The following is a 25,244-nucleotide window of genomic DNA, read 5'->3' on the forward strand; positions in this document are numbered from 1 at the left end:
GTGGACTATGACATACAACAAGCAGCACAAAGTGATACCTGCAGCTGATGTCAGTGACGCTACGAGATCTGGAGATCCCTTGGACTCTTATCTACAAACTGTTTTCAAATACGTGGACCTAAGACTTCAGCTCATCCTTAAATATCAGGAGGCTGCAGAGCGCCAGGCGGCAAGAGAGCATGAACTAAAACTGGCAGAGTTGGAGAGGTTAAGTGCCTCGCCTATCAGTGTTGGTTTGAAAGACTTTTCTGCACCCAAACCACTTGCAGAGAATTTCCCAACTTTGGACAAAGATGGGGATCTGTATGTTTTCCTGCGCAGTTTTGAAAAGGTTTGCAGGCAGTACCATTACCAAAGGACCAGTGGGCAAAGTACCTCACCCCTGGTCTCAGAGGGCCTGCACTGGAAGCATTTGCAGAGCTACCAGCAGAATTTGACCAGGACTGTGAGGCAATTAAGGCTGCACTGCAGAAACGGTACAACCTTACTCCTGAGGCGTACCGAAAGAAATTCCGGACTTTGCAGAAGCGTTCCACCGAGAGCTACACTGCACTTGTTGGTATTACTAAGGGAGCATCCAGCTGGAAGACCACTGCACCACAGCTCCCCATAACCAAGCCTACTGTAGCATCTTCTGCCATTTCTACGCATTGGGGATAGTTGCAGGTGGTTTATTTGTAAAAAAGTGGGGCACATTAGTGCTACTTGCCCGGAGAAAAGAAAGCCTACACCATCCACAGGAGCGGATCACCCCTCAGGATCACTGTCACGGAGCTGGCTAGTCCGACCGACTACCTCCGCTGTCTTGTGCTCCCTTAGCCTGGGACACCACACTTTCCCCGGTTCCCCAGTCACTAGCCAAAACTCAGTGTAGGGTAAAACCAAAAACGAAGACTGATATATGTTGGACACACAGGGCTGGATATATCCAGCAAAACACACATTTACATAAAACAAGATATTGGGACACAAACCGCCCCCTTAATCTGCCTCCCAGAGACAGCAGGGGCAGTAACGAGATTAACAATACAATAGGGGGGAGACTGATTTATACAACATTAAACTGAAAGAATGGTGGTCACTCCCTGGTGGCAGATCCTGGCTGTCTGCCGGAGATAATCCCCTCAGCCAGTGATGAGATGATACTGCTGGGGGTAGCCACAGAAGCCTTTACAAACCCAGGGCCCATAGTCAATAGGGAGGAGGCTGGCAGTCAGGCTTCTCCAGTGGTCCCAGTGATGGAGGCTTCCGTCACAATCACTGTGACGGCCCCGGGTTAATCGGTACCGTCTGTAATAATTATTGTTTGTGATACCTGCATTTCCCAGTATATGTTGTGATTATGGTGTGTGCTTTTGTTCCCCTTGTTTGCTACCCTGTCCAGGTGCCACATGTCCTGCCCCCTCCCCCCCTCACACAGACTACAGTAGAGACCCCCTACTGGGCTGAGTGCTAATACGCAGTCATATGCAAAGGAGGGCAGGATGTAATTCCCTTGTGTCTATTGGACGCAATTCCCTTGTGTCTATTGGACGCAATTCCCTTGTGTGTCTATTGGACGTAACTCAATCCCTTGTACTGTTTAAATGCCCCTGTGTTCCCAAATAAAGAGAGTTCCTGTTTTACCTCACTACGAGTCCTGTCTTGTTATTGAGGTAAGCCTCGGTGCTGCCCTTATTAGGGCGGTAGGGTGCTGTATTGCTATACTTCGGTATACTACAGTACGGCCGAGGTTCCTGAAGAGCTGTGTTCTCTGCTATGATCGCGTATTGTCCTTTTCAGGACGATAGCCACCCTGTGTAGCTCAGTTTCGGCTAGCCACAGACAGCGAAGGGGTTAGTCTCTGGTGCCCCGGTGGCCATGGGGCGAAGGAAGCAACGTTCGGCGGGCGTACCCAGTCGGGGTACAGGTCGGTCCCGTCACAATCACCATCTTCGGTGTTGTTTGTCTCCAGCACTGAGAACACCCCCAATGTGAATATGCAACCTGTCACTGTGGGAAACAAGGTAACTGTGGGGCTCAGCGACAAGGCGGCAGAAGTGACTCTTGTGCGTCCAGAGCTAGTGAGCTCCGAGGACTTTATCCATGGCAAGACCTTATCAGTGAGATGAATTGGGGGAGTAGGTCCTGCAGTGCCAATAGCACGAGTATTTTTGGATTGGGGAGCAGGGAAGGATGTAAGAGATGTGGGGGTATCGAATAACATTCCTACTAATTTGTTACTGGGTACTGATTTGGGTAGGCCGTTGTGACGGCCCCGGGTTAATCGGTACCGTCTGTGATAGTTCTTGTTTGTGATACCTGCATTTCCCGGTATATGTTGTAATTATGGTGTGTGCTTTTGTTCCCCTTGTTTGCTACCCTGTCCAGGTACCACATGTCCTGCCCCCTCCCTCCTTACACAGACTACAGTAGACACCCCCTACTGGGCTGAGTGCTAATACTCAGTCATATGCAAAGGAGGGCAGGATGTAATTCCCTTGTGTCTATTGGATGCAATTCCCTTGTGTCTATTGGACGCAATTCCCTTGTGTGTCTATTGGACGTAACTCAATCCCTTGTACTGTTTAAATACCCTTGTGTTCCCAAATAAAGGGAGTTCCTGTTTTCACCTCAACATGAGTGTTGCCTGATGCTTGGGGTGGGCTGATATGATCCTGTATTGTCCTTTTCAGGACAATAACCACGCTGTGTAGCTAAGCTTCGGCTAGCCACAGCGCCAAGGTAGCTCCGGTGCAGCGAAGCCCACCCTTCTATCTACAACGCTGGTTCTGCCTGGCGCTGAAGGGGTTAATTGTTGGTGTCCCGGCAAGAGGAAGCAACGTTTGGCGGGAGTACCCAGTCGGGGTACAGGTCGGTCTCGTCACAGCTACCATGTAGGTGGTGTTGCACAGTTGCTTCACCACCCGATACGATCCCTGCCACACCACCTGCAGCTTATCCTGACGGGATGGTTTAAGCGCTAGGACCTTCTGCCCTACTTCAAGATTAACCCCTTCACCGCCATACCGAACCAGCGTTGCAGAGAGAAGGGGCTGCTTTACCACTGCGGCTAGCCGAAGCTGAGCTACATCGTGGGGCTATTGACTAAGACATGACTCGGTAGTGTCGTGGGTAGGACATGTGGCACACGGACAGGATAAGACATGAGGGGACGACAAAGGCATAATCAAAATCACACACATACTGGGACATACAGAATTAAGATAACCACACACCAGACGGAACCTACTAACCCCGGGCCGGCCCCCATTCAAGCCAGCCTTTGGAGGACACCAGCTACTGATCCCAGCACATGTTCTGCAAACGGGCCCAACTCCCAGCACTGCGATCCTGCCAGTAGCTCAATCTATAGCCAGACCCAGCCACTGTTAAGCTGGTTATTTCAAGGTGTGCATAGAAAAACGCGGGCCGACACGGGGACAACATGATCATAGCCTAAGAGAGTGTGTGGGTGGCTCTGAAAAGAGCCGTTGGGTGTTTAAGGGTGACGAGTCAACAAGCTTAACCTCCGAAACCGTACAGAGTACGGCCTTGGCGTTTCAAGGCATACACCACGTCCATAGCGGTAACGGTTTTCCTCTTGGCATGCTCAGTATAAGTGACTGCGTCACGAATCACATTCTCCAAAAACACTTTGAGCACACCGCGAGTCTCCTCATAGATCAGCCCAGAGATACGCTTTACACCTCCTCTGCGAGCCAAACGGCGGATAGCAGGCTTGGTGATACCCTGGATGTTATCCCGAAGCACCTTCCTGTGCCTCTTTGCGCCACCTTTCCCGAGTCCCTTACCTCCTTTGCCACGGCCAGACATGATCACGCTTACTCCACGAGTTCCACAGCACAATACTCGCCTACGGCCGGCCCGCTTTCTTTTATGCGTACTGGACGGACCTGATGGGGAACTGCACCATTCTGCCTCAAGGGGGCGGTGCTTTTTTTCATATATGCTTCTCGTTGGTTGGCTGGAGAAGCTTCCAAGCGTGCCTCAGACACCGATTGGCTATTTAGGAATATCAAAAGCCCGCCCGCGGGAGATCGCTTTCGACGATCCCTCATTTACCACTAGGTGGCAGCATATCGCTGTAAATAAACGCCAAACGGAGACCAAGATAAAGGCCGGCTTTTAGCTTTCGCCGTATCGCTGTTAACGGTCAGCCAGTACACAGGTTTACTAGGTAGGAGGCTGACCAAAAGAAAGGAGATCAAATAAATTAACAAAAAAAGAACCACAGCTAACGAATAAATGAACGATTCGAGCATTTAATAAAATAAAATAAAAAAACTCTCCACACCGAAGTCTCTTGATCAAAGGCTGGCTTTTTCAAACCCTCGTCCTAGCCTATGAAAAAGAGGGGCGTGATTAAGCGTATCCAATCACATTTACCGCTACTCTATAAAGGGCTTGAGTTGGCCACGGAGTAGTGATGGGAAGTTCGGATCAGTAAAGTGAATCGGATAATTTCGATTCTTTCACTGAAATGATCCGATTCATGATCCGAATCTTCGGATCACTCAGTGTGCCTGCACGGAGTTACTGTTTTCCAGTAACTCCGTGCAGGCACACTAACGATTGGCCCCGCCCCTTTCATTATGAATCCTCCCCCCTGCCTCCAGTGATGTCAATGAAGGCAGAGAGTCGTTCAAAGATTCGAATCTTACAGTGATCCGGATCACTGTAAGATCCGGATCATTGTAAGATCCGGATCTTTGAACGACTCTCTGCCTTCATTGGCATTCTAATCATTCAGAGAATATCACCATACTGTTATAAATAATACATTAATAATCACTGCCCCCAGGATTTACATTCCCCTTTACCTGCAACTGCACCTTAAGCTAACTTTATTAAATTAATTAAATTAACCCTCACCATTAAATTAACCCTAAACACCCCATCAACCATGACTGCCCCTAAAATTAACCCTTAACACCCCATTAACCATAACTGCCCCCAAATTAACCCAAAACACCCCATTAAGCATAACTGCCCCTAAATTAACCCTAAACACCCCGTTAAGCATAACTGCCCCCAAATTAACCCTAAACACCCCATTAAGCATAACTGCCCCTAAATTATCCCTAAACACCCCATTAAGCATAACTGCCCCTAAATAACACTAAAGACCCTGTGACGGCCCCGGGTTAATCGGTACCGTCTGTAATAATTATTGTTTGTAATACCTGCATTTCCCAGTATATGTTGTAATTATGGTGTGTGCTTTTGTTCCCCTTGTTTGCTACCCTGTCCAGGTGCCACATGTCCTGCCCCTCCCTCCTTACACAGACTACAGTAGAGACCCCCTACTGGGCTGAGGGCTAATGCTCAGTCATATGCAAAGGAGGGCAGGATGTAATTCCCTTGTGTCTATTGGACGCAATTCCCTTGTGTCTATTGGACGCAATTCCCTTGTGTGTCTATTGGACGTAACTCAATCCCTTGTACTGTTTAAATGCCCCTGTGTTCCCAAATAAAGGGAGTTCCTGTTTTACCTCACTACGAGTCCTGTCTTGTTATTGAGGTAAGCCTCGGTGCTGCCCTTATTAGGGCGGTAGGGTGCTGTATTGCTATACTTCGGTATACTACAGTACGGCCGAGGTTCCTGAAGAGCTGTGTTCTCTGCTATGATCGCGTATTGTCCTTTTCAGGACGATAGCCACCCTGTGTAGCTCAGTTTCGGCTAGCCACAGACAGAGAAGGGGTTAGTCTCTGGTGCCCCGGTGGCCATGGGGCGAAGGAAGCAACGTTCGGCGGGCGTACCCAGTCGGGGTACAGGTCGGTCCCGTCACAGACCCCATCAACCATACCAATTTATTTGGTAATTTATCTGGAGTACATGCAATTAATTTAGGGGCAGTTATGGTTAATGGAGTATTTAGGGTTAATTTCAGGGGCCGTTATGGTTAATGGGGTCTTTAGGGTTAATTTCAGGGGCCGTTATGGTTAATGGGATCTTTACGGTTAATTTCAGGGGCAGTTATGGTTGATGGGGTATAAGGGTTAATTTTATGCTGATGACTGAGGGTTAATTTAATTAATTTAATAAAGTTAACTGTAGGTGCAGTTATAGGTAAAGGGGGGCCAAGTCAGGGGAATCTAAATCCTGGGGGCAGTGTGAACATTATTAATGTATTTATTTATAAAAGTATGGTATCAGTAATATTCTCTGAATGATTCGAATCTCTGTAAGATTCGGATCCTTGTAAGATCCGGATCCTTGTAAGATCCGGATCCCTGTAAGATTCGAATCATTCGACTCTTCGAATCATTCGACTCTTCGGATCATTCGACTCTTCGGATCATTCGACTCTTCGGATCATTCGACTCTTTGAACGACTCTCTGACTCTATGAGTCATCGTTCCTGTGTGAATTAATGAGCTGTAACCTGACCCCAGAGTCTGGGTCTGAGTGCTCTGCAGATGACTCACAGCTCTAGGATCAGGTTACAGCTGCATGATTAACAGACTGAACCGCTACAAATGAATCGTTCAGTCTAGTGAACCGATTCATCCGGATCACTAAAAAGAACCGGATCAAATGAACGATTCGTTTATGATCCGGACATCACTACCACAGAGTCGTTACAGTTACGTTGTATCCGTCGGTGAATCAGATCGGCACGCAGCAGCATGGCTCGCACCAAGCAGACAGCCCGTAAGTCCACTGGAGGAAAGGCTCCCCGGAAGCAGCTGGCGACCAAAGCTGCGAGGAAAAGCGCTCCAGCTACCGGGGGCGTGAAAAAGCCACATCGCTACCGCCCGGGCACCGTAGCTCTTAGGGAAATCCGCCGTTACCAGAAGTCTACGGAGCTGCTTATCCGAAAACTGCCTTTCCAGCGGCCAGTCCGTGAGATTGCTCAAGACTTCAAGACCGATCTACGTTTCCAGAGTTCTGCTGTCATGGCCCTCCAGGAAGCCAGCGAGGCTTACCTGGTGGGGCTTTTCGAAGACACCAACTTGTGCGCTATTCACGCTAAGCGGGTTACTATCATGCCAAAAGACATTCAGCTGGCTCGCAGGATCAGAGGTGAACGTGCGTAAGTAAATGTGGTGTGGGGGAACGCTGTTTCCCCCCTCACCCTCCCACAAAGGCTCTTTTAAGAGCCACCACATTGTCATTCAAACGAGCTTGTGTTTTGTGTTTCCCTTCGCATGCACAAAATGAACCCTGTTGCTCGCGGCCAAGCTTGAAACATCTCACACCATTATCCCATTACCGAGCGAGCCGTTGAGCGGCCGAGTAGCGACAAAGCACAATCTTTAAGCCCGCCCCTTATCTCTATTCTGTTACGGACAGGGCTCCGAGCGAGACCGCTGTCCGAATATGTCAATCCACGCTTAACACACAAGTATGGGGCTAGGCTTTCAGCGGGTGGCCCACATAGCCCACATAGCCGCGGCCGGGTGATTAAACGCTTTTTTTAAATCTTTTTCGGAGGATATGATGGTTCTGAAAAGAAACTTTTATGTGAAGAACTAAGTGGGAAAGCACACACCAGAGGCGCTCCAAAAGCCACACCCCCCTTCTCACTTTTTGGGGGCTGCCTTTTTAGCCTTGGGCTTTGCGGGGCTTTTGACTGCCTTGGGCTTTGTGATTTTTTTAGCTGGGCTCTTGACAGCTTTCTTCGCCTTAACCTTAGGCTTCTTAGGACTCTTGGCGACGGTTTCTTTATCTTTTTCGGGCTTTTCTTCACTCCTGCAAGGGCTTTCTTGGGCAACTTCACAACCTTCTTAGGGGCTACTTTTTTAGGCTTTACGGGAGTTTCCTTCTTCTTTGATGTCTTCTCTCTGCTCTCCGGCTGCTTCTTGTTCAGCTTGAAAGAGCCAGAGGCACCGCTGCCTTTCAGCTGGATCAGGGTCTCTTTAGACACCAGACCCTTGAGAGCGAGCTCAGGCGGCTGTTATTCTTTTCTACGTCATAGCCACCAGCAGCGAGTGCTTTTTTAAGAGCTGCGAGAGACACTCCGCTGCGCTCCTTGGACGCAGAGACTGTTTTCACAATAAGCTCGGAGACACTGGGACCGGACTTCACAGGACGGCTTTTTGCAGCTGCCGGCTTCTTCGGCTGTTTCTTCTTGGCAGAGGTTTCTGCCGGCGGAGGCACCGGGGAAGGAGCTGTCTCGGCCATCTCAATGCCTGGATCCCGCCACGAAAGAGTTGAAATCGCACGTAAACACTGGGTTAAACCGCCAGAAGTTTGGCTTTTATAGACGAGCTGCCGCACATTCATTGGTTCATGAGCAGTAGCCTGCGAGTCTATGATTGGACGCCGTTTCTGAAACCTCCCCATGCTGCCGATCGCTGGGGCATCGCTGGATTTGCATTCAGGGGGAGGTTGAAAGGAAAATATACTTACCGTTTGCGCGTAAACGTCTCATCACACTTCTAATTCAAAGAAGTTAAATTTCCTACACCGTGCAGCCCCCACCCCCCCCAAAAAAAACAAAGCGAAAAGAGAGAGAAAGGGGCTCTCTCTCTCCTCTGCGGCGAGTCTCCCTGTTCGGTCTCGGTGCCGCCTTGTAATGCTGAGTGCCGGAAGATTTCCGGCGCTCAGCATTACAAGCCGGCACCGAGACCGAACAGGGAGACTCGCCGCAGGACTGCTGAAAGGTAAGTACAAGGGGGGGGAGGAAGGGTAGATAATAGGGGGAGGATAGATAATATGGGGGGGGGGGGTAGATAATGGGGGGGGGCAGCAGGGACGGAGGGAGAGGAAGGGTAGATAAGGGGGGGGGGGGGCGGCATTTTAAAATTCGCCCCAGGCGGCATTTTGCCTTGGGCCGGCCCTGATATCACCTATTAAAGATTAATTTACCCTTAAGCTTAATCTTAAATTTATATAACCCAATCATTAATTATTATTAATTATTATATTAAGAATAGCCTAATATTTATACATTAAAGAATAACATTAAAAATTATGAATATTTTTAACTAATAATAATCAATTAAATAATTTAAAATAAATTGTATTTCTACTGCTAGTGCATGGCTGCCTGCCGGTCTTAGGACTTATAGGATTTATTTATTATTCAAAATAATAAAAGTAATTATTAAGATTAGGTTTTGTCTTATCAGGACGTTTTATGTGCGAGAGTGTTTGTGTGTATTAGCGCGTGAGCATACGTCAGTGAGGAAAGGGTTATGCGTGAGAATGTGTTTGTGTGCATGCACCACTGTGTATTAATGATGTATATACTATTTCTTTAACGTGAGTGCGTGTGTATAGAACTAGAAAGGGGAAATAACAGGAAAGATCCTTGTGAATTGTTTGTGTGTGTGTGTGAACTCTGTAAAACACAGCTTTACATCTATGATCATATAGACTGACCTCTGTATAATAACACACAGCCTGACTTCTATACAAAACCCCCTGACCTCTGTATAGTAACACACAGACTGACTTATGACTATACGTTAATATTGGGGGCCCAGAGCAGCAGAGTTGACAAGGACTAGCGTGCCCCCCCCCTCCGCCCTGTAATCAGCCCTTCGAAGCCTGTATTTTTGTGACAGGGGGAGCCGGCACCAGACTTACTTAAGAGGGCGGGGCTTCCTCTTCAGCAGAGGCAGATACAGAGACAGGGGGGGGGACTATCTAGCCGTCTACTACCTCTCTCATTCTCCTAGCCCCTCCCCCGAGTGTCTGTTTGGATCAACCCCTTCCTTTCTTGTGTCTTCTGGAGATCCCAGATCTGCTCAAGGCAAGAAAAAGTTGGAGGAGGGAGAGAGCGGATGGACGTGAAATTAAATTTTTAATATATTTTTTAAGTAACATTTTAAATGGATTCCTGCCTTGAATAGGGAGCCGAGTCCGAGGTATTTAGTTTCTTGTTGTTCTTGTTGAATACTTTGATGGTTTTGGCAGCAGTCCCGGTGTTCTTGTTGCGGTTTGGCAGCAGTCCCGGTGTTCTTGTTGCGGTTTGGCAGCAGTCCCGGTGTTCTTGTTGCGGTTTGGCAGCAGTCCCGGGGTATTGATTGGTTGCGGTTTGGCAGCTGTCCAGGCGTTCATTGACTTGGTGTTGTGATAAATGAATGCCGGCGAGGAGAGGGTGCCGAACGTTCCTTTAATTGTCACGTAACAGGAGGGGACGCTTCTCCGTGCGGATTGAGAAAGCTCACACAGCTCCCTGACTGCGACTCGGATGATTGACTGCCACGTGGGGGCCACTCTCCCACAGCTTCCTGACGGCCACTCGGCCCCCCCTCCAGAAAGCCACTCGGGAGCCCCCACCCACAGCTTCCGGACTGCCACTCAGGGGCCCCCCTTCCACAGTTTCCTGACAGTCACTCAGGGGCCCCCCTCCCAAGGATTCCAGACTGCCACTCAGGGCCCCCCTCCCAAGGATTCCAGACTGCCACTCGGGGGGTCCCCTCCCAAAGCATCCGGACTTCCACTCAAGGGGCCCCTTCCCACCGCTTCCTGGCCTCATAATGTGTATTTATACCAGCAATGTATTATATAAATAAATAAAGTTAGTTCCATTTATATGTGATGGCTCAGAGCAGAGGCGTATATAGGGTATGGCAGCCATGGCACGTGCCATGGGCGCCATCTCAAGGGGGGCGCCGGTGAGCGGCTTTTAAATGCCGCTCACCGGCATTTTTAAATTTTTTTTTGATGCGGAGGAGAGAGAGGGGCGCCTAGCAACCGCTCGGCGCCCCTCATTCTCCTCCACGAGCCCTCTACCCCCATCCCGGTGCCGGCATTTCATGCAGAGTGCCGCAATACGCTCTGCATGAAATGCCGGCACCAGCGAGCGGCTTTTAAACACTGATGCGGAGGAGATAGAGGGGCGCCGAGCGGTTGCTAGGCGCCCCTCTATCTCCTCCGCATCAGTGTTTAAAAGCCGCTCGCTGGTGCCCGCTGCTTCACTGCTGGGCGCCGAAATATGACGTCATATTACGGCGCTCAGCAGTGAAGCAGCAGGCACCAGCGAGCGGTGCAGGAAGACAGCAACATCGTGCTCCCGTCGCTGGACTTCAAGGTGAGAGAGAGGGGAGAGGGGTTACAAAGTGATAAGGAAGGAAGGGAGGGGGTTACAAAGTGATGAGGGAGGGAGGGAGGGAGGGAGGCAGGGAGGGTGTTAAAAAGTGATAAGGGAGGGAGGGAGTTAAAAAGTGATAAGGAAGGGAGGGGGTTAAAAAGTGATAAGGGAGGGAGGGAGTTAAAAAGTTATAAGGAAGGAAGGGGGTTAAAAAGTGATAAGGAAGGGAGGGGGTTAAAAAGTGATAAGGAAGGGAGGGAGGGAGGCAGGGAGGGGGTTAAAAAGTGATAAGGGAGGGAGGGAGTTAAAAAGTGATAAGGAAGGGAGGGGGTTAAAAAGTGATAAGGGAGGGAGGGAGGGAGTTAAAAAGTGATAAGGAAGGAAGGGGGTTAAAAAGTGATAAGGGAGGGAGTTAAAAAGTGATAAGGAAGGAAGGGAGGGGGTGGGTTAAAAAGTGATGAGGGAGGGAGGGGGTTAAAAAGTGATAAGGAAGGGGGGTAGATATAAGTAAAGAGTGTGCATTAATGTGTGGATGCATTGAGTGAATAAGAGAGAGCATGAGTTAATGTGTGGATGAGTTGTCTGAATGAGGGCGAGCATGAGTTAATGTGTGGATGCATTGAGTGAATGAGGGAGAGCATGAGTTAATGTGTGGATGCATTGAGTGAATGAGGGAGAGCATGAGTTAATGAGTGGATGAGTTCTCTGAATTAAAGTGTGAATTAGTGAGTGACTGTAAAAGTGTGTGTGTATCATAGATGTATAATTGTGGAAGGGCAAAGATGGCACTAGCAGGAGGTTTGAGCCTTGGGGACCGAGATGGCACAGGCAGGGTGTATATGGGACAAAGATGGCACTGTTTGGGGACAAAGTTGACTTGTGGTGGGCTATTTGGGGACAAAGATGGCAAATCTTATGTGTGTAATCTGGGTGCTGGCCAGGTTCTATGTGGGCAGTGTGGACGCCAGGGCTGGCTTTGCGGTGTGCAACCTGTGATCTATGCCTGTAATTTAGGGGGTTTTAAATATACCTTTAATGCCGTGTTTTTATGTGAATTCCAATTGATCTTTACCTGCAAAGCTGGGTTTTTGTGTTATTCTGTAGATCCATATCTGCTATGCTATGTTTCCATACATTATTTATGTGTACCTGCAAATACAGGGTTAATATGTCTTATTCAGTTGATCTATACCTGCGATGCTACGTTTCATATATTAATATTGTATACCTGCAAATACAGGACTTGTATGTCTGATTCTGTTTATTTGATATATACCTTCAGTGCTGAGATCACAAGTGAATTTCAATTGATCTGGGTTTGCGTGTTGATCTATACGCGCTATCGGCAGCAGGAACTAATATATATATATATATATATATATATATATATATATATATATATATATATATATATATATATATATATATATATATATATATATATATATATATATATATATATATATATATATATATAGGCAGCAGGGGCTAGTAAATGGGTTTTTATTTGGACAGGGGCGCAATTTCAGTGCTTGCCATAGGCGCTATTTTCAGTAGATACGCCTCTGGCTCAGAGTAGTAGTAGTGTTCGACAACTAAATAATGGATAATAAATTACACTGACATACTATATACGGTGCTGCAGAGTATGTTAATGTATTCTGTTACAGTATTATATAATTGTGGCATATTTGTTGCATTGTGCATTCTATTTGATAATGTCATATATATATATTCATTGTCGCTTCCCAATGTTATTTCTTTGATTTACTGTAAAAGTTATGCCATAGTTAGTAAAGGCAGACAGATGCCCAGACTCTTCTTTAATTCTGTGATCAGGCCCCAGTTACCCCTGCATTCCTGTGAAAATATGTTGTCGTTCCATGTCAGTAATGTCACAGAGCTGGCTAGTACGACCGACTACCTCCTCTGACTTGTGCTCCCTTAGCCTTGGACAACACTCCCTTCCCAGATTCCCCAGTCACTAGCAGTGTAGGGTATATAAAAATGAAGAACACTTTATTTTTTACACACATGGCTAGATATAGCCAGCAAAGCGAACATTAACATAAACAGTCAGGTATTGGATTACAACGGCTACAGAACCGCCCCCTTAATCTGGGTAATTTGGACTCTCAGGGGCAATAGGGTCATTAAAGTGATTAACAATACAATGGGGTCCCCACCTCCACTATATATTACTGGCCAACATTTCCAGGGAAAAGAATGGTTTGGCCGGTGTCAGAGACAATTCTTGCGTGGAAAGAGTTAAAATACTAGCGTGTTAAATGTCCATGGGTTGTCTGTTTTTTTTTTTTTAAATGTATGATTTGATGGGTGAATTGAATTGGCCGGGTTCAACAATGTCCCAAATAACACGGGGGGCAGTGACCACACGTCACATTTCCAATTTGAAAAATGCACACCTCTCAAATGTGGCCTTTTAACCCCCCAACAAACCCGTGCATGGGGTTATCACTGTACTCAATAGATGATATTGAACATATATTAAGGTACCAGGAACCGTAAAATCATACCTGAAGTAAAATGTGTGCGGAAAAAACAGAAAAAAATACTGCAAACTTTGATGAATGCTGGTGATAAAATGTGTGCGTGGGAAGAGTTAAAATACCAGCATTTGAAATACCCTGGGATGTCTAGTTTTCAAAACTCTATGGTTTTATTTGCTATACGTGTAAAAGCCCTTTTGCCCTCAAACAGCCAGGAAAACCCCTTAAAGGGCAGAATCACTGTAGTTGGGAGATGTTGCAGAACACATATTGGGGTGTTGTTTCATCACACCTCACCCCAATACCTAATTTCAATCACTGACCACTCCTATGACCCCCAGCCATCACATCTAATGCCGATTACATCTAGCCACTACACATCACACCTCGCTCCTGCCACACCCAGCCATCACGCATCAGAACCATGATACCCAGCTTTTACACATTACACCTGGGAGTAGATGGCTAGATAGTCCCTCCCCTGTCTCTGTATTGGTGCAGGCTGCTGAAGAGGCTCCCTCTTTTTGGTCTTCTGGAGATCCTAGTTCTAAGTCTTGGGGTAAATGGGCATATTCAAGGTTATTGCCCCTAGTCTGAGAGATTGTAACCAGGTCTCACAATCTTGGGTGAATGGACAGATTCTTTGGGTTTTTAACCCGGGCTCAGAGTCTCGGGGTGAAATGGCAGATTCCGTTTTTTCAGTGTACTCTTTGGGTGTGGCTAGGAAGTGGGCGGGGCTTTAAAAAAAAACACTCATAAAAGAACCTTCTCAAAAACTGGGTGTGGCTGCTTAAAGCCACGCCCACTATGCCATAAACCAATCATTCCTGGTGTTCCGTCAACAGCCTCATTGTGATGTCATAAGTAGCACAGGGTATCAATAGAGTGTGAGACTGGTAAACTGGTCATTGCTCAACAGAGCAGGCGACAGCGAAGATGTGCAAAGCCCAGCGCGATGTATATCTGAGCCAACTATTGTGTTTGGGGTACATTGGAGCTTTTATACTCCTCTGTATCATATTATTAATACGCAAAAAGAGAGAAGACTCTGAGAGACATCAACATGGATCCGGACACCATCTGCACCTTGTGCATTCTCTGGTGAACATCAACAACTCCATGTTCCAGATGAAGATGGAACACAGACGGTCTATGTCTTGTCTTGTGGATAGAGTCTCAAATCTGGAAGAAAATCTAAATCCAGAACGTGACTACAGCCGGAGGTATGAAAACCAGTCACCGAGACACCTGAGAGAGCATCGTGCGACCACCGCGAGAAGCTATCAGGTGTCACCTGATCGCATATCATGGAATTATTTCAACCTGGCTGAGGAAAAGGACTATGGCCTGTCTCAGGAGAAAAAAGAGCTCCAGGCAGTTATCAACAGCCTTCGTAGGCAGAATGAAGAATTGATAGAGCGCCTAGAAGACATGAGCAAAAAAGTCACTTTTCTTCAAGAACTAAAGAATTCCAAAGACTTACAGACTGAAGACCTGGAAAAGAGACTTTATGCCATGGAGATGTCCGCATCTGAACATCTTGATGCTGCTGAAGACCTCACGATTGAACTGTTCAAAGCTGAATACGCCAATGAGGACCTCATTGAGGACAACATTGAGTTACACCAACAGCTATCTGCTGAGAAACAGGACAGGGAGAATGTGGCCAAATACCTTGAGAAGTTTGAAGATGCTGTTGGAGCAATGAAAGCCTCTCTTCTAAGAGATAAACAGCTGAGCAATCCAGTTAGCACTCAACTTCGTGTGAAGATGGAGCAACTGCTCTCCGAAACACAAGGCTTCAGGTCCACACAAATCCCAATAACTGATGACCCTTCATGTTGTACGTGGCCCTCACCACCAAGCAGGCTGCTCTCTAGGGAACCATCACCCAGCCCTTAGATTCTTGCCTGGCCACGGCAATGGAGCAACCTCTGAGATCTCTTCAATGTTCTTAACCGTCTTCAGGAGGATGCTCCCTTGGTCACCAGTTGCCAATCAAAGAACATCACAAGTTTCCGTCTGTACTGTGATTTCTTCCATTGATCTCGAATCACAAATTCCCAACCATTAATCAATTTGGCAATAAAATTTAACATCTAGTATGGATCATACCATTTATTATACAGAAAATGGGGGGGGTCACAAATTTGAAGTGAAACCTTCTACAAAGAGAAGGGTAACAGTACAATGATGCAAATTATAAGAACACAAAGTTAATATGGTGGCTCCCATGGTTTACACATAATACAGGGTTCTAATACATATACATGCACATTGTACAGCGCTGCAGAATGTGATGGCGCTATAAACATCATTACATAGGTATATTTACTGATTTATATCCATACCTGGGAACTTCCTGCTGTAGAGTACCAGGCGCTCTCCTCCTTCTGGTAGTGATGGCATCATGGGGGAGGGGCTATCTGTGCATAGGCATAAGTGGGCGGGAAGTAGGAGGGGAAATGGGGACCCTGGCCTGGAGGAAAAATCCTGAGAAACTATCCAGTCAAACAAATAAATCCTACCATCAAAACGTAACTCTTATTAGTAAGTGTAACGTATGAGATCAATACAAAGTATCTAAACAGTGTCAGTGACCGCTCAACATAGAGACTCCTAACGACAGACACTATGTATAACTATTCACCCTATCGCTCCTCCCTACATCCCAGACCGCCTACATCTAATAAAGTTACTCTCCCATAGTGACATTCTCCGTATCAGATGATGTAGACGGTGCCCTAATCTGTCAGTCTGTCTCGCCTACAAACATCCTAGGACTGCCTGCATCAAAGAGAAAAAAGAAAAATAAATGCAGCATATTGCATCATTCCATCCAGGAGTGGGGCTCCCCACTTCTGCATCACATATCAAAAGAAGTACCAACGCTTATCATCGCGTGGCTGATAATGCCCTAAACAGAGCATCAATAGCCCGTACCTGATGATATTTTAAATGACAGATCAGTCAGGAAATCATGATGGTTTATGTCCTGCCCCAACTCATGTATTCCACTTCCTCACAGAGTCATTATGTACCAATTTCATAATAATGATATACTTGCACTAGATCTTTGTGTATAGTTACAGGTAAAATGTATATATCCCATTTGGCACATATAGATGTACCGCAGCCACGGAGACCCCCCAAAAGGAAACCAGGAGCAATAATTATAAATACGGGGGAAAAAATAAATAAAAATTGTGTTTATCACATATTACCACAAAATTGGATGTGTATATTTATATTATTCAATGAATGGAGCAAACGAAAACCCCTCATTCAACCCTTTGGGGGAGAGGGTCTGTAACTACCAAAAACACTCACTCCTTAGTAATTTCACATTAATATCGCTTTTTCATGGTGATTGTTTGATCTTTTCAATAGCTACGATGCTTTTCATGACGGGAGACTGGGGTGTCCCTCGTATCTCTAACCGAAACGAGCCCTCTTATCCCGAGTTCTCTAAAAGTTTTCCCAATGTATTTTGTCCCACAAGCTCAATCGGTCATGTATATAACACCTACCCTACGCCAATCTATGAAGGACCTGATTCCAAAAGTTTTTAAACCCGTCGTGTCTTTAAAACAGTGAGTTGGCTTAATATATTGGCAGACTCTACATCTCCCGCGTTTGTACATGCCCTCAGGCTTATTTCTAAGCCAAATCGAGGAATTAGGAGCCCAAGACTCTAAGACTGCATTAAAGAAACAGTTATTAATCTTATCTTAATGAGTATGTTCTAACCCTGAGAAGCTGCCCAGTCACCCCGAAACTCTGAGACTGGGGAACATCCGTGAGAATCTGCCCATTCACCCCGAAACTCTGAGACTGGGGAACATCCGTGAGAATCTGCCCATTCACCCCGAAACTCTGAGACTGGGGAACATCCGTGAGAATCTGCCCATTCACCCCGAAACTCTGAGACTGGGGAACATCCGTGAGAATCTGCCCATTCACCCTGAGAATCTGAGATGGATTAAGAACAGAAACCTGAGTCTGAGACTTGGGCAAAAACCCTTAGAATCTGCACATTCACCCTGAGACTGGGATAAAAACCCTGAGAATCTGCCCATTTCACTCCAGTACGCTTAGACTGTTGTCAAAAACCTCTAGAATCTGCCCATTCACCCCGAGACTGACACTGGGGTATAAAACCCAGACACTCTGCCCATTTAGAACACCCTTAGAATCTGCCCTTTCACCCTGAGAATCTGAGATGGATTAAGAACAGAAACCTGCCCATTTCCCACCAGAGTCTGAGACTTGGGCAAAAACCCTTAGAATCTGCACATTCACCCTGAGACTGGGATAAAAACCCTGAGAATCTGCCCATTTCACTCCAGTACGCTTAGACTGTTGTCAAAAACCTCTAGAATCTGCCCATTCACCCCGAGACTGACACTGGGGTATAAAACCCAGACACTCTGCCCATTTAGAACACCCTTAGAATCTGCCCTTTCACCCTGAGAATCTGAGATGGATTAAGAACAGAAACCTGCCCATTTCCCACCAGAGTCTGAGACTTGGGCAAAAACCCTTAGAATCTGCACATTCACCCTGAGACTGGGATAAAAACCCTGAGAATCTGCCCATTTCACTCCAGTACGCTTAGACTGTTGTCAAAAACCTCTAGAATCTGCCCATTCACCCCGAGACTGACACTGGGGTATAAAACCCAGACACTCTGCCCATTTAGAACACCCTTAGAATCTGCCCTTTCACTCTTAGATTCAGAGGATGGGGTTAAAATCCTGAGAAACTGCCCATTAAACCCGATACCCTGGCAGGTGGGGAAAAACCTTCAGAATCATCATATTCACCCCAAGACCCTGATACTCATGTAAATAACCTGAAGTAACAATCCTGAGAATCTTCCCATTTACTTCAAAACCTTAAAGCCACCAGAGAGGAGAGGAGAGTGTGAAGAACCTATCTGATCTTCACTGTTATTATTATTATTATATTTATTTGTACCGTTTGAATGTGGCTGCAGCTCCAGCCTTCAAAGAGACGATCCTATAATCTGGCTGGGGCTCTTAATCAGCCAACACAGCCCTGTCTGCCCAGACGGCACCCGCACTACAGGGGGGATAACACAGGTGGGGGAACCCATTGTATCCCTTAATCCCCTCACCTGATACATCTCCTGTATACTGATGGGATTTGTGAGGGGATGTGGCTGATGGGATTTGTGAGGGGATGTGGCTGATAGGATTGGGGGTTGGGTTCGGTGCACAGTGAATGTAGATTGTATATAAGTTCTGTGTGTTTGTAATAAAGAGAGTTCTGTTTTAACCTCGAAGCATGAAGTTCTGTCTCATGATTGAGGGAAGTGCTGGTCTGTGACTGCTTTCTTCGGACAGCCACAGCGTGTCCGCTTACAGGGAGAGGGAAGGAGCTGACGGGCGGATGTGTCCAGTCTGGGGCACAGGACGATCCGTCACATTGGTGGCAGCGGTGGGATGCTTCCTCAGTACAGAGACAGCCCAACCACTACTGGGACTAACAGGCTTGCTGACCACGGAGGTACAGCCACATCGGCGGCAGCTATGGCAGAAGAACTGAGCCGGTGTCGGGAACAGGCAACGAAGAAGTTCCGCAACAGATTACAGAGGAGGATGGCATTCTACGGAGCCACTCCATCTGCAGAAACAGTCTGTAGGACGGTAATGGAAATGGATCGGCAGTTCAAGGTGGACCTGGATCTACAGAGGAATGCGTCACGAGGAGCTGATGAGTATAAGTGGGAAGCTCCGTTATGGGACTTTGAGACTCGAGTTAAGGTCGCCCTGACGATACAGGGAGGGCCGATTCCAGAGGAAGTACGGCTGGAATGGAGAGCCCTGATTCGGCTAGAGCTGTGGGAAGATGCCATGGAAAACTGGTACAACTGCAGAAGCGAGAACCTGCCTACCCCAGAACAACGCTTCGGGGAGCTGTTTAAGCTGCGGCGTCGCCGGATGAGATGGCAGCCCACCGAGGAGGAAGTAGCCACACTGGAGAAGTTGGTGGCGAAGGAGCTCGAGCTCGGGGACCTATACCGAGCATTATATTGGGCTGCAGCCCAGCAGGAGTGGGGGTCCGGAAATCACTATTCTCCGGAAGGTGAGGACCTCTATGTCCCTGGCTTAGATTGGGAAGCTTTTGAAGCAGAAGACGACTTTGGTAGTTCGGAGAGCTATAGGTTCTGGGACCTGTACAAGGACCGCGAGGAAATGCTGCCGCTTTCCCAAGAACTGACCCTGGCAGCTGACTTAGAAGGGCTAGTCTACAGGGAATGGTGCCTGGAGATGGAATACTTAGGGCTGCTGGAAGTTGGCCTTTCCATGACACGGGAGTCGACAGATCTTGCAGTTCCAGCTGAAGCACTGACAACAGGGCAGAGGGACGCTGTTCTCTGCCCAGCACCGTTCCCTGCACCAGCAGAAGCACTGGCAACCGGGCAGAGAGTCGCTGACCTCTGCCCTGCACTGCTTACACCCCCATTATCTGGCGCTCCCCAGCACGAGCATCCGGGAGGGGGCGCAGGCGGCGACCCTCCCCAGCGGCTGTCACCAATTATGGGAGGAAGGGAAACCGGCACTCCTCCCCAGCGGCATGGTCCAGTGGGCAAAACGAGCCCCAGCTCGGAGAGCCAGGTAGGGGTAAGTGAAACTGCTGCTGCTTTGGAGTGGGCTCTTGTTGTTTGGGTGGGGGAATGTGGAGCTGACTCGGGACAAGCCCGTAGTCAGGGTAACCATGGGAGGGTTCCATCAGGTTGGGAGGGAGCCGAGTCTGGGCTGAGTGCCCAGAGGGGAAAGGAAGCCCTGGAGAAAGGTCTCCCATGCCTGCAGAGGAGACTAAAGAGGGCTGCCCACTGGAGAGGCTTCTGGGCTGGCCTCTTACCCTTTGATTACGGGCCAGGCCTAGGAGCCCGGGTGACTGACATGGGGCTGCCAGGGTGCCCCAGAAGCCGCACGCCCGCTCTCCCTACCCCGCAGGACTAGAGACAGTAGAGGCCCGGTCATCCCCAAGCCGATCCGTTAGGGATCTGGCTGTGTCTGCCGGACGTTTGCACAAGAGGGGAGTAATGTGAAGAACCTATGTCTGATCTTCACTGTTATTATTATTATTATATTTATTTGTACCGTTTGAATGTGGCTGCAGCTCCAGCCTTCAAAGAGACGATCCTATAATCTGGCTGGGGCTCTTAATCAGCCAACACAGCCCTGTCTGCCCAGACGGCACCCGCACTACAGGGGGGATAACACAGGTGGGGGAACCCATTGTATCCCTTAATCCCCTCACCTGATACATCTCCTGTATACTGATGGGATTTGTGAGGGGATGTGGCTGATGGGATTTGTGAGGGGATGTGGCTGATAGGATTGGGGGTTGGGTTCGGTGCACAGTGAATGTAGATTGTATATAAGTTCTGTGTGTTTGTAATAAAGAGAGTTCTGTTTTAACCTCGAAGCATGAAGTTCTGTCTCATGATTGAGGGAAGTGCTGGTCTGTGACTGCTTTCTTCGGACAGCCACAGCGTGTCCGCTTACTGGGAGAGGGAAGGAGCTGACGGGCAGATGTGTCCAGTCTGGGGCACAGGACGATCCGTCACAGAGAGGTTATTTGTGTTCTCGTTTTGTTCTGATTTGTTTTCTTTGTTAATTCTCCTTCTATCGGAGGGGAAGGAGTAGCGACTTCTATTTAGCAATTGATCTATTTTTTTTTCCTAACACAACTACAAAAACTCCATAATGCATCCTTTTCAATGATTTCTTTTTTTATTTTTAATCTCTAAAATACCAGTATTTTTTTTTTCTTTTCCTGAAGGGGTGGTAGATAAGTGGAACAGCCTCCTAGCAGGAGTATCTTGAAGTGGACTCCATCATTAGGTCTGGCCTCGGCTTTGGGAATCCCATTGGTGGCCTCTTCTGGTAATAAGCCACCTCCGCATTTACTCTGTTCTCTGCTAGGTGGACTGTGACGTTTGTAGTAATTACGGGTACTGGCTACACAGCGCAGGGATCAGAAACGACCCGCGAGAGAGCAGAAAGTTCAACATGACTAAGCAAGGACTGGATTATGATGGCAATGCGAGTAATTCCTCCCCGTTTCAACAGAGGGGTGACTTTATTTTAGTGGGTGTAGTTGAGGTTACTTATGTAACTGGGTGAGATATTTAGAAGCAGATTAATTCTGTTATCTAATAAGTGGGACTGTTGGCAGCTATGTTTTGAAACCAGGGTTTAACCCTTAAATGTCTCGGACACAACTTGGTGGAAGAAGTGAAGAATAACTAAATGTCGGGTCAATAAACAAATGAAGTTCCGTGTTACGCAATCACAGCGGCCACATCGCCCATAATGTTACAGAATCGACCAATCACATCTTCCGTCATATAGTGTTTTTCCCTTGATGTATACCAGTGTTCATATCTGTGACGGGACCGACCTGTACCCCGACTGGGTACGCCCGCCGAACGTTGCTTCCTTCGCCCCATGGCCACCGGGGCACCAGAGACTAACCCCTTCTCTGTCTGTGGCTAGCCGAAACTGAGCTACACAGGGTGGCTATCGTCCTGAAAAGGACAATACGCGATCATAGCAGAGAACACAGCTCTTCAGGAACCTCGGCCGTACTGTAGTATACCGAAGTATAGCAATACAGCACCCTACCGCCCTAATAAGGGCAGCACCGAGGCTTACCTCAATAACAAGACAGGACTCGTAGTGAGGTAAAACAGGAACTCCCTTTATTTGGGAACACAGGGGCATTTAAACAGTACAAGGGATTGAGTTACGTCCAATAGACACACAAGGGAATTGCGTCCAATAGACACAAGGGAATTGCGTCCAATAGACACAAGGGAATTACATCCTGGCCTCCTTTGCATATGACTGAGCATTAGCCCTCAGCCCAGTAGGGGGTCTCTACTGTAGTCTGTGTAAGGAGGGAGGGGCAGGACATGTGGCACCTGGACAGGGTAGCAAACAAGGGGAACAAAAGCACACACCATAATCACAACATATACTGGGAAATGCAGGTATCACAAACAATAATTATTACAGACGGTACCGATTAACCCGGGGCCGTCACATCTCCCCCCCCCATAGTCCGGCAGACCCGGCTAGACCCCTAACGGGTCGGCTTGGGGCTGTCCGGGAAAGATAGGTGGGCATTAGGTTGTCTCTGCTCCCCAGTCTTTGGAGTGTGGCGCTCTGCACCCGGGCCCATAGTCTGTAGGGAGAAGGCTGGCACTCAGGCCCCTCCAGAAACCCATGGCATGGAGGCCTCTGTGACAGTCCCCTAGCTCGATTGCTCCTACAAAGGTAGCGCTTACCCGGCCAACGTCTGCCTCTCCCGGTGCGTATACCATTCGCTGGAGAGAAGTGCCGACTGCCCCTTCTCCCTGGAGGGTACCCAGCCTCTGGGGAGGGATGCCGCCTGCACCCCCTCCCTGTTGCTCCCTCTGCCGCTGGGGAGATGAGCCGACTGCCTTATCTCCCTGGAACCCTGTTGTAGGTGCTGTGCAGAGGCCAGAGGTGCTCTGCCCTGTTGCCAGCGCTTCTGCTGGGGCTAAGGGATCTTCGGGTCCGGCCTGCAGCTGGGGGGAGGGAACGGTGTCCCTTGCTATCATCTGCTGCTGAGGAGGGAGGGCAGGTTCCTCTGCTCCCGGGATAGTGGGCTGCCGCTGGGGAGACTGACCAGCTGCGCCATCTCCCGGGTCCTCACTCAGCCGCTGGGGAGGAAAGCCGCCTGCACCCCCTCCCTGGCTCTCCTTCTGCCGCTGGGGAGATGGGCCGGCTGCCGCATCTCCCGGGATATCTGCCAGCCGCTGGGGAGGAGGGACGATACCTTCAGCTCCCATCATTGGGATCAGCCGCTGGGGAGCGAGGACCGGTTCCTCCGCTCCCGGGTCTGTGAGCTGCTGCTGGGGAGACTGACCAGCTGCGCCATCTCCCGGGTCCTCACTCAGCCGCTGGGGAAGAATGCCGCCTGCACCCCCTCCCTGGTGCTCCTTCTGCCGCTGGGGAGATAGGCCGGCTGCCGCATCTCCCGGGATATCTGCCAGCCGCTGGAGAGGAGGGACAATACCCCCAGCTCCAATCATTGGGATCAGCCGCTGGGGAGCGAGGACCGGTTCCTCCGCTCCCGGGTCTGTGAGCTGCCGCTGGGGAGACTGACCAGCTGCGCCATCTCCCGGGTCCTCACTCAGCCGCTGGGGAGGAATGCCGCCTGCACCCCCTCCCTGGTGCTCCATCTGCCGCTGGGGAGATGGGCCGGCTGCCGCATCTCCCGGGATATCTGCCAGCCGCTGGGGAGGAGGGACGATACCTTCAGCTCCCATCATTGGGATCAGCAGCTGGGGAGCGAGGACCGGTTCCTCCGCTCCCGGGTCTGTGAGCTGCTGCTGGGGAGACTGACCAGCTGCGCCATCTCCCGGGTCCTCACTCAGCCGCTGGGGAAGAATGCCGCCTGCACCCCCTCCGTGGTGCTCCTTCTGCCGCTGGGGAGATGGGCCGGCTGCCGCATCTCCCGGGATATCTGCCAGCCGCTGGGGAGGAGGGACAATACCCTCAGCTCCAATCATTGGGATCAGCCGCTGGGGAGCGAGGACCGGTTCCTCCGCTCCCGGGTCTGTGAGCTGCCGCTGGGGAGACTGACCAGCTGCGCCATCTCCCGGGTTCTCACTCAGCCGCTGGGGAGGGATGCCACCTGCACCCCCTCCCTGGTGCTCCTTCTGCCGCTGGGAAGATGGGCCGGCTGCCGCATCTCCCTGGATATCTGTCAGCCGCTGGGGAGGAACGCCAGTTGCCCTTCCTCCCATGATTGGTGACGGCTGTTGGGGAAATCCAGATGATGGGGATGTAGGCGGGGCAGGGCAGAGGTCAGCAACTTTCTGCCCAGTTGCCAGCGCTTCTGCTGGTGTGGGGAACAGTGCTGGGCAGCGGACAGCGTCACTCTGCCCTGTCGCCAGCTCTTCCGATGGTGGGTCCCTGCTAGCAGGTGGGGACCCTTCGCTGTGGGACAGGTAGACACCAGCAGCATTCTGCCCTATTGCCGGTGCTTCAGCCTGAGCGAGGATTGCTGATGCAGGACAGATGTCAGCGATGCTCTCTACAGGTGCCAGCGCTTCTGCTGGTTGGTCCTCGTTAGCCGGCCGGGACACCGTGCTGGGGGATGAGCAGAGGCCAAAAGCACTCTGCCCTGTGGCCGGCTCTTCTGCCGGTCTGGCATTTTGCGGTGCTGGGCAGAGGATCGCGTTGCTCTGCCCTGGTGGGTCCCTGCTAGCAGGCGGGGACCCTTCACCGTGGGGCAGGCAGAGGCCAGCGGCACTCTGCCCCGCTGCCAGCATTTCAGCCGGAGTAGGAGGGGCGCATGGTGCTGGGCAGAGAACAGCGTCCCTCTGCCCTGTTGTCAGTGCTTCAGCTGGAACTGCAGGATCTGTCGACTGCCGTGTCAGGGAAAGGCCGCCTTCCAGCAGCCCTAAGTATTCCATCTCCAGGCACCATTCCCTGTAGACTAGCCCTTCTAAGTCAGCTGCCAGGGTCAGTTCTTGGGAAAGCGGCAGCATTTCCTCGCGGTCCTTGTACAGGTCCCAGAACCTATAGCTCTCCGAACTACCAAAGTCGTCTTCTGCTTCAAAAGCTTCCCAATCTAAGCCAGGGACATAGAGGTCCTCACCTTCCGGAGAATAGTGATTTCCGGACCCCCACTCCTGCTGGGCTGCAGCCCAATATAATGCTCGGTATAG

At 49.3% G+C, this 25,244-nt stretch overlaps 2 protein-coding genes and 1 pseudogene across 2 annotated transcripts; 1 reads left to right on the forward strand and 2 right to left on the reverse strand.

Moving 5' to 3' along the window:
- Positions 1-3,504: 3,504 nt before the first annotated feature.
- LOC149278914 (histone H4) lies at positions 3,505-3,816 on the reverse strand. The gene has a single exon (XM_089501566.1). The coding sequence runs from the start codon at positions 3,814-3,816 to the stop codon at positions 3,505-3,507; it is 312 nt and encodes a 103-aa protein (XP_089357692.1).
- Positions 3,817-6,633: 2,817 nt separating this feature from the next.
- On the forward strand, positions 6,634-7,044 carry LOC149278915 (histone H3-like). Its single transcript, XM_089501570.1, has one exon. The coding sequence runs from the start codon at positions 6,634-6,636 to the stop codon at positions 7,042-7,044; it is 411 nt and encodes a 136-aa protein (XP_089357696.1).
- A 486-nt stretch (positions 7,045-7,530) lies between these two features.
- On the reverse strand, positions 7,531-8,131 carry LOC149278916 (histone H1.01-like; annotated as a pseudogene).
- Positions 8,132-25,244: the final 17,113 nt, after the last annotated feature.

Source organism: Sceloporus occidentalis, unplaced genomic scaffold (assembly GCF_023333645.1).
Source record: "Sceloporus occidentalis isolate IW3139 unplaced genomic scaffold, rSceOcc1.0.p SCAF_176, whole genome shotgun sequence".
NCBI classification, from domain to species: Eukaryota; Metazoa; Chordata; class Lepidosauria; order Squamata; family Phrynosomatidae; genus Sceloporus; species Sceloporus occidentalis.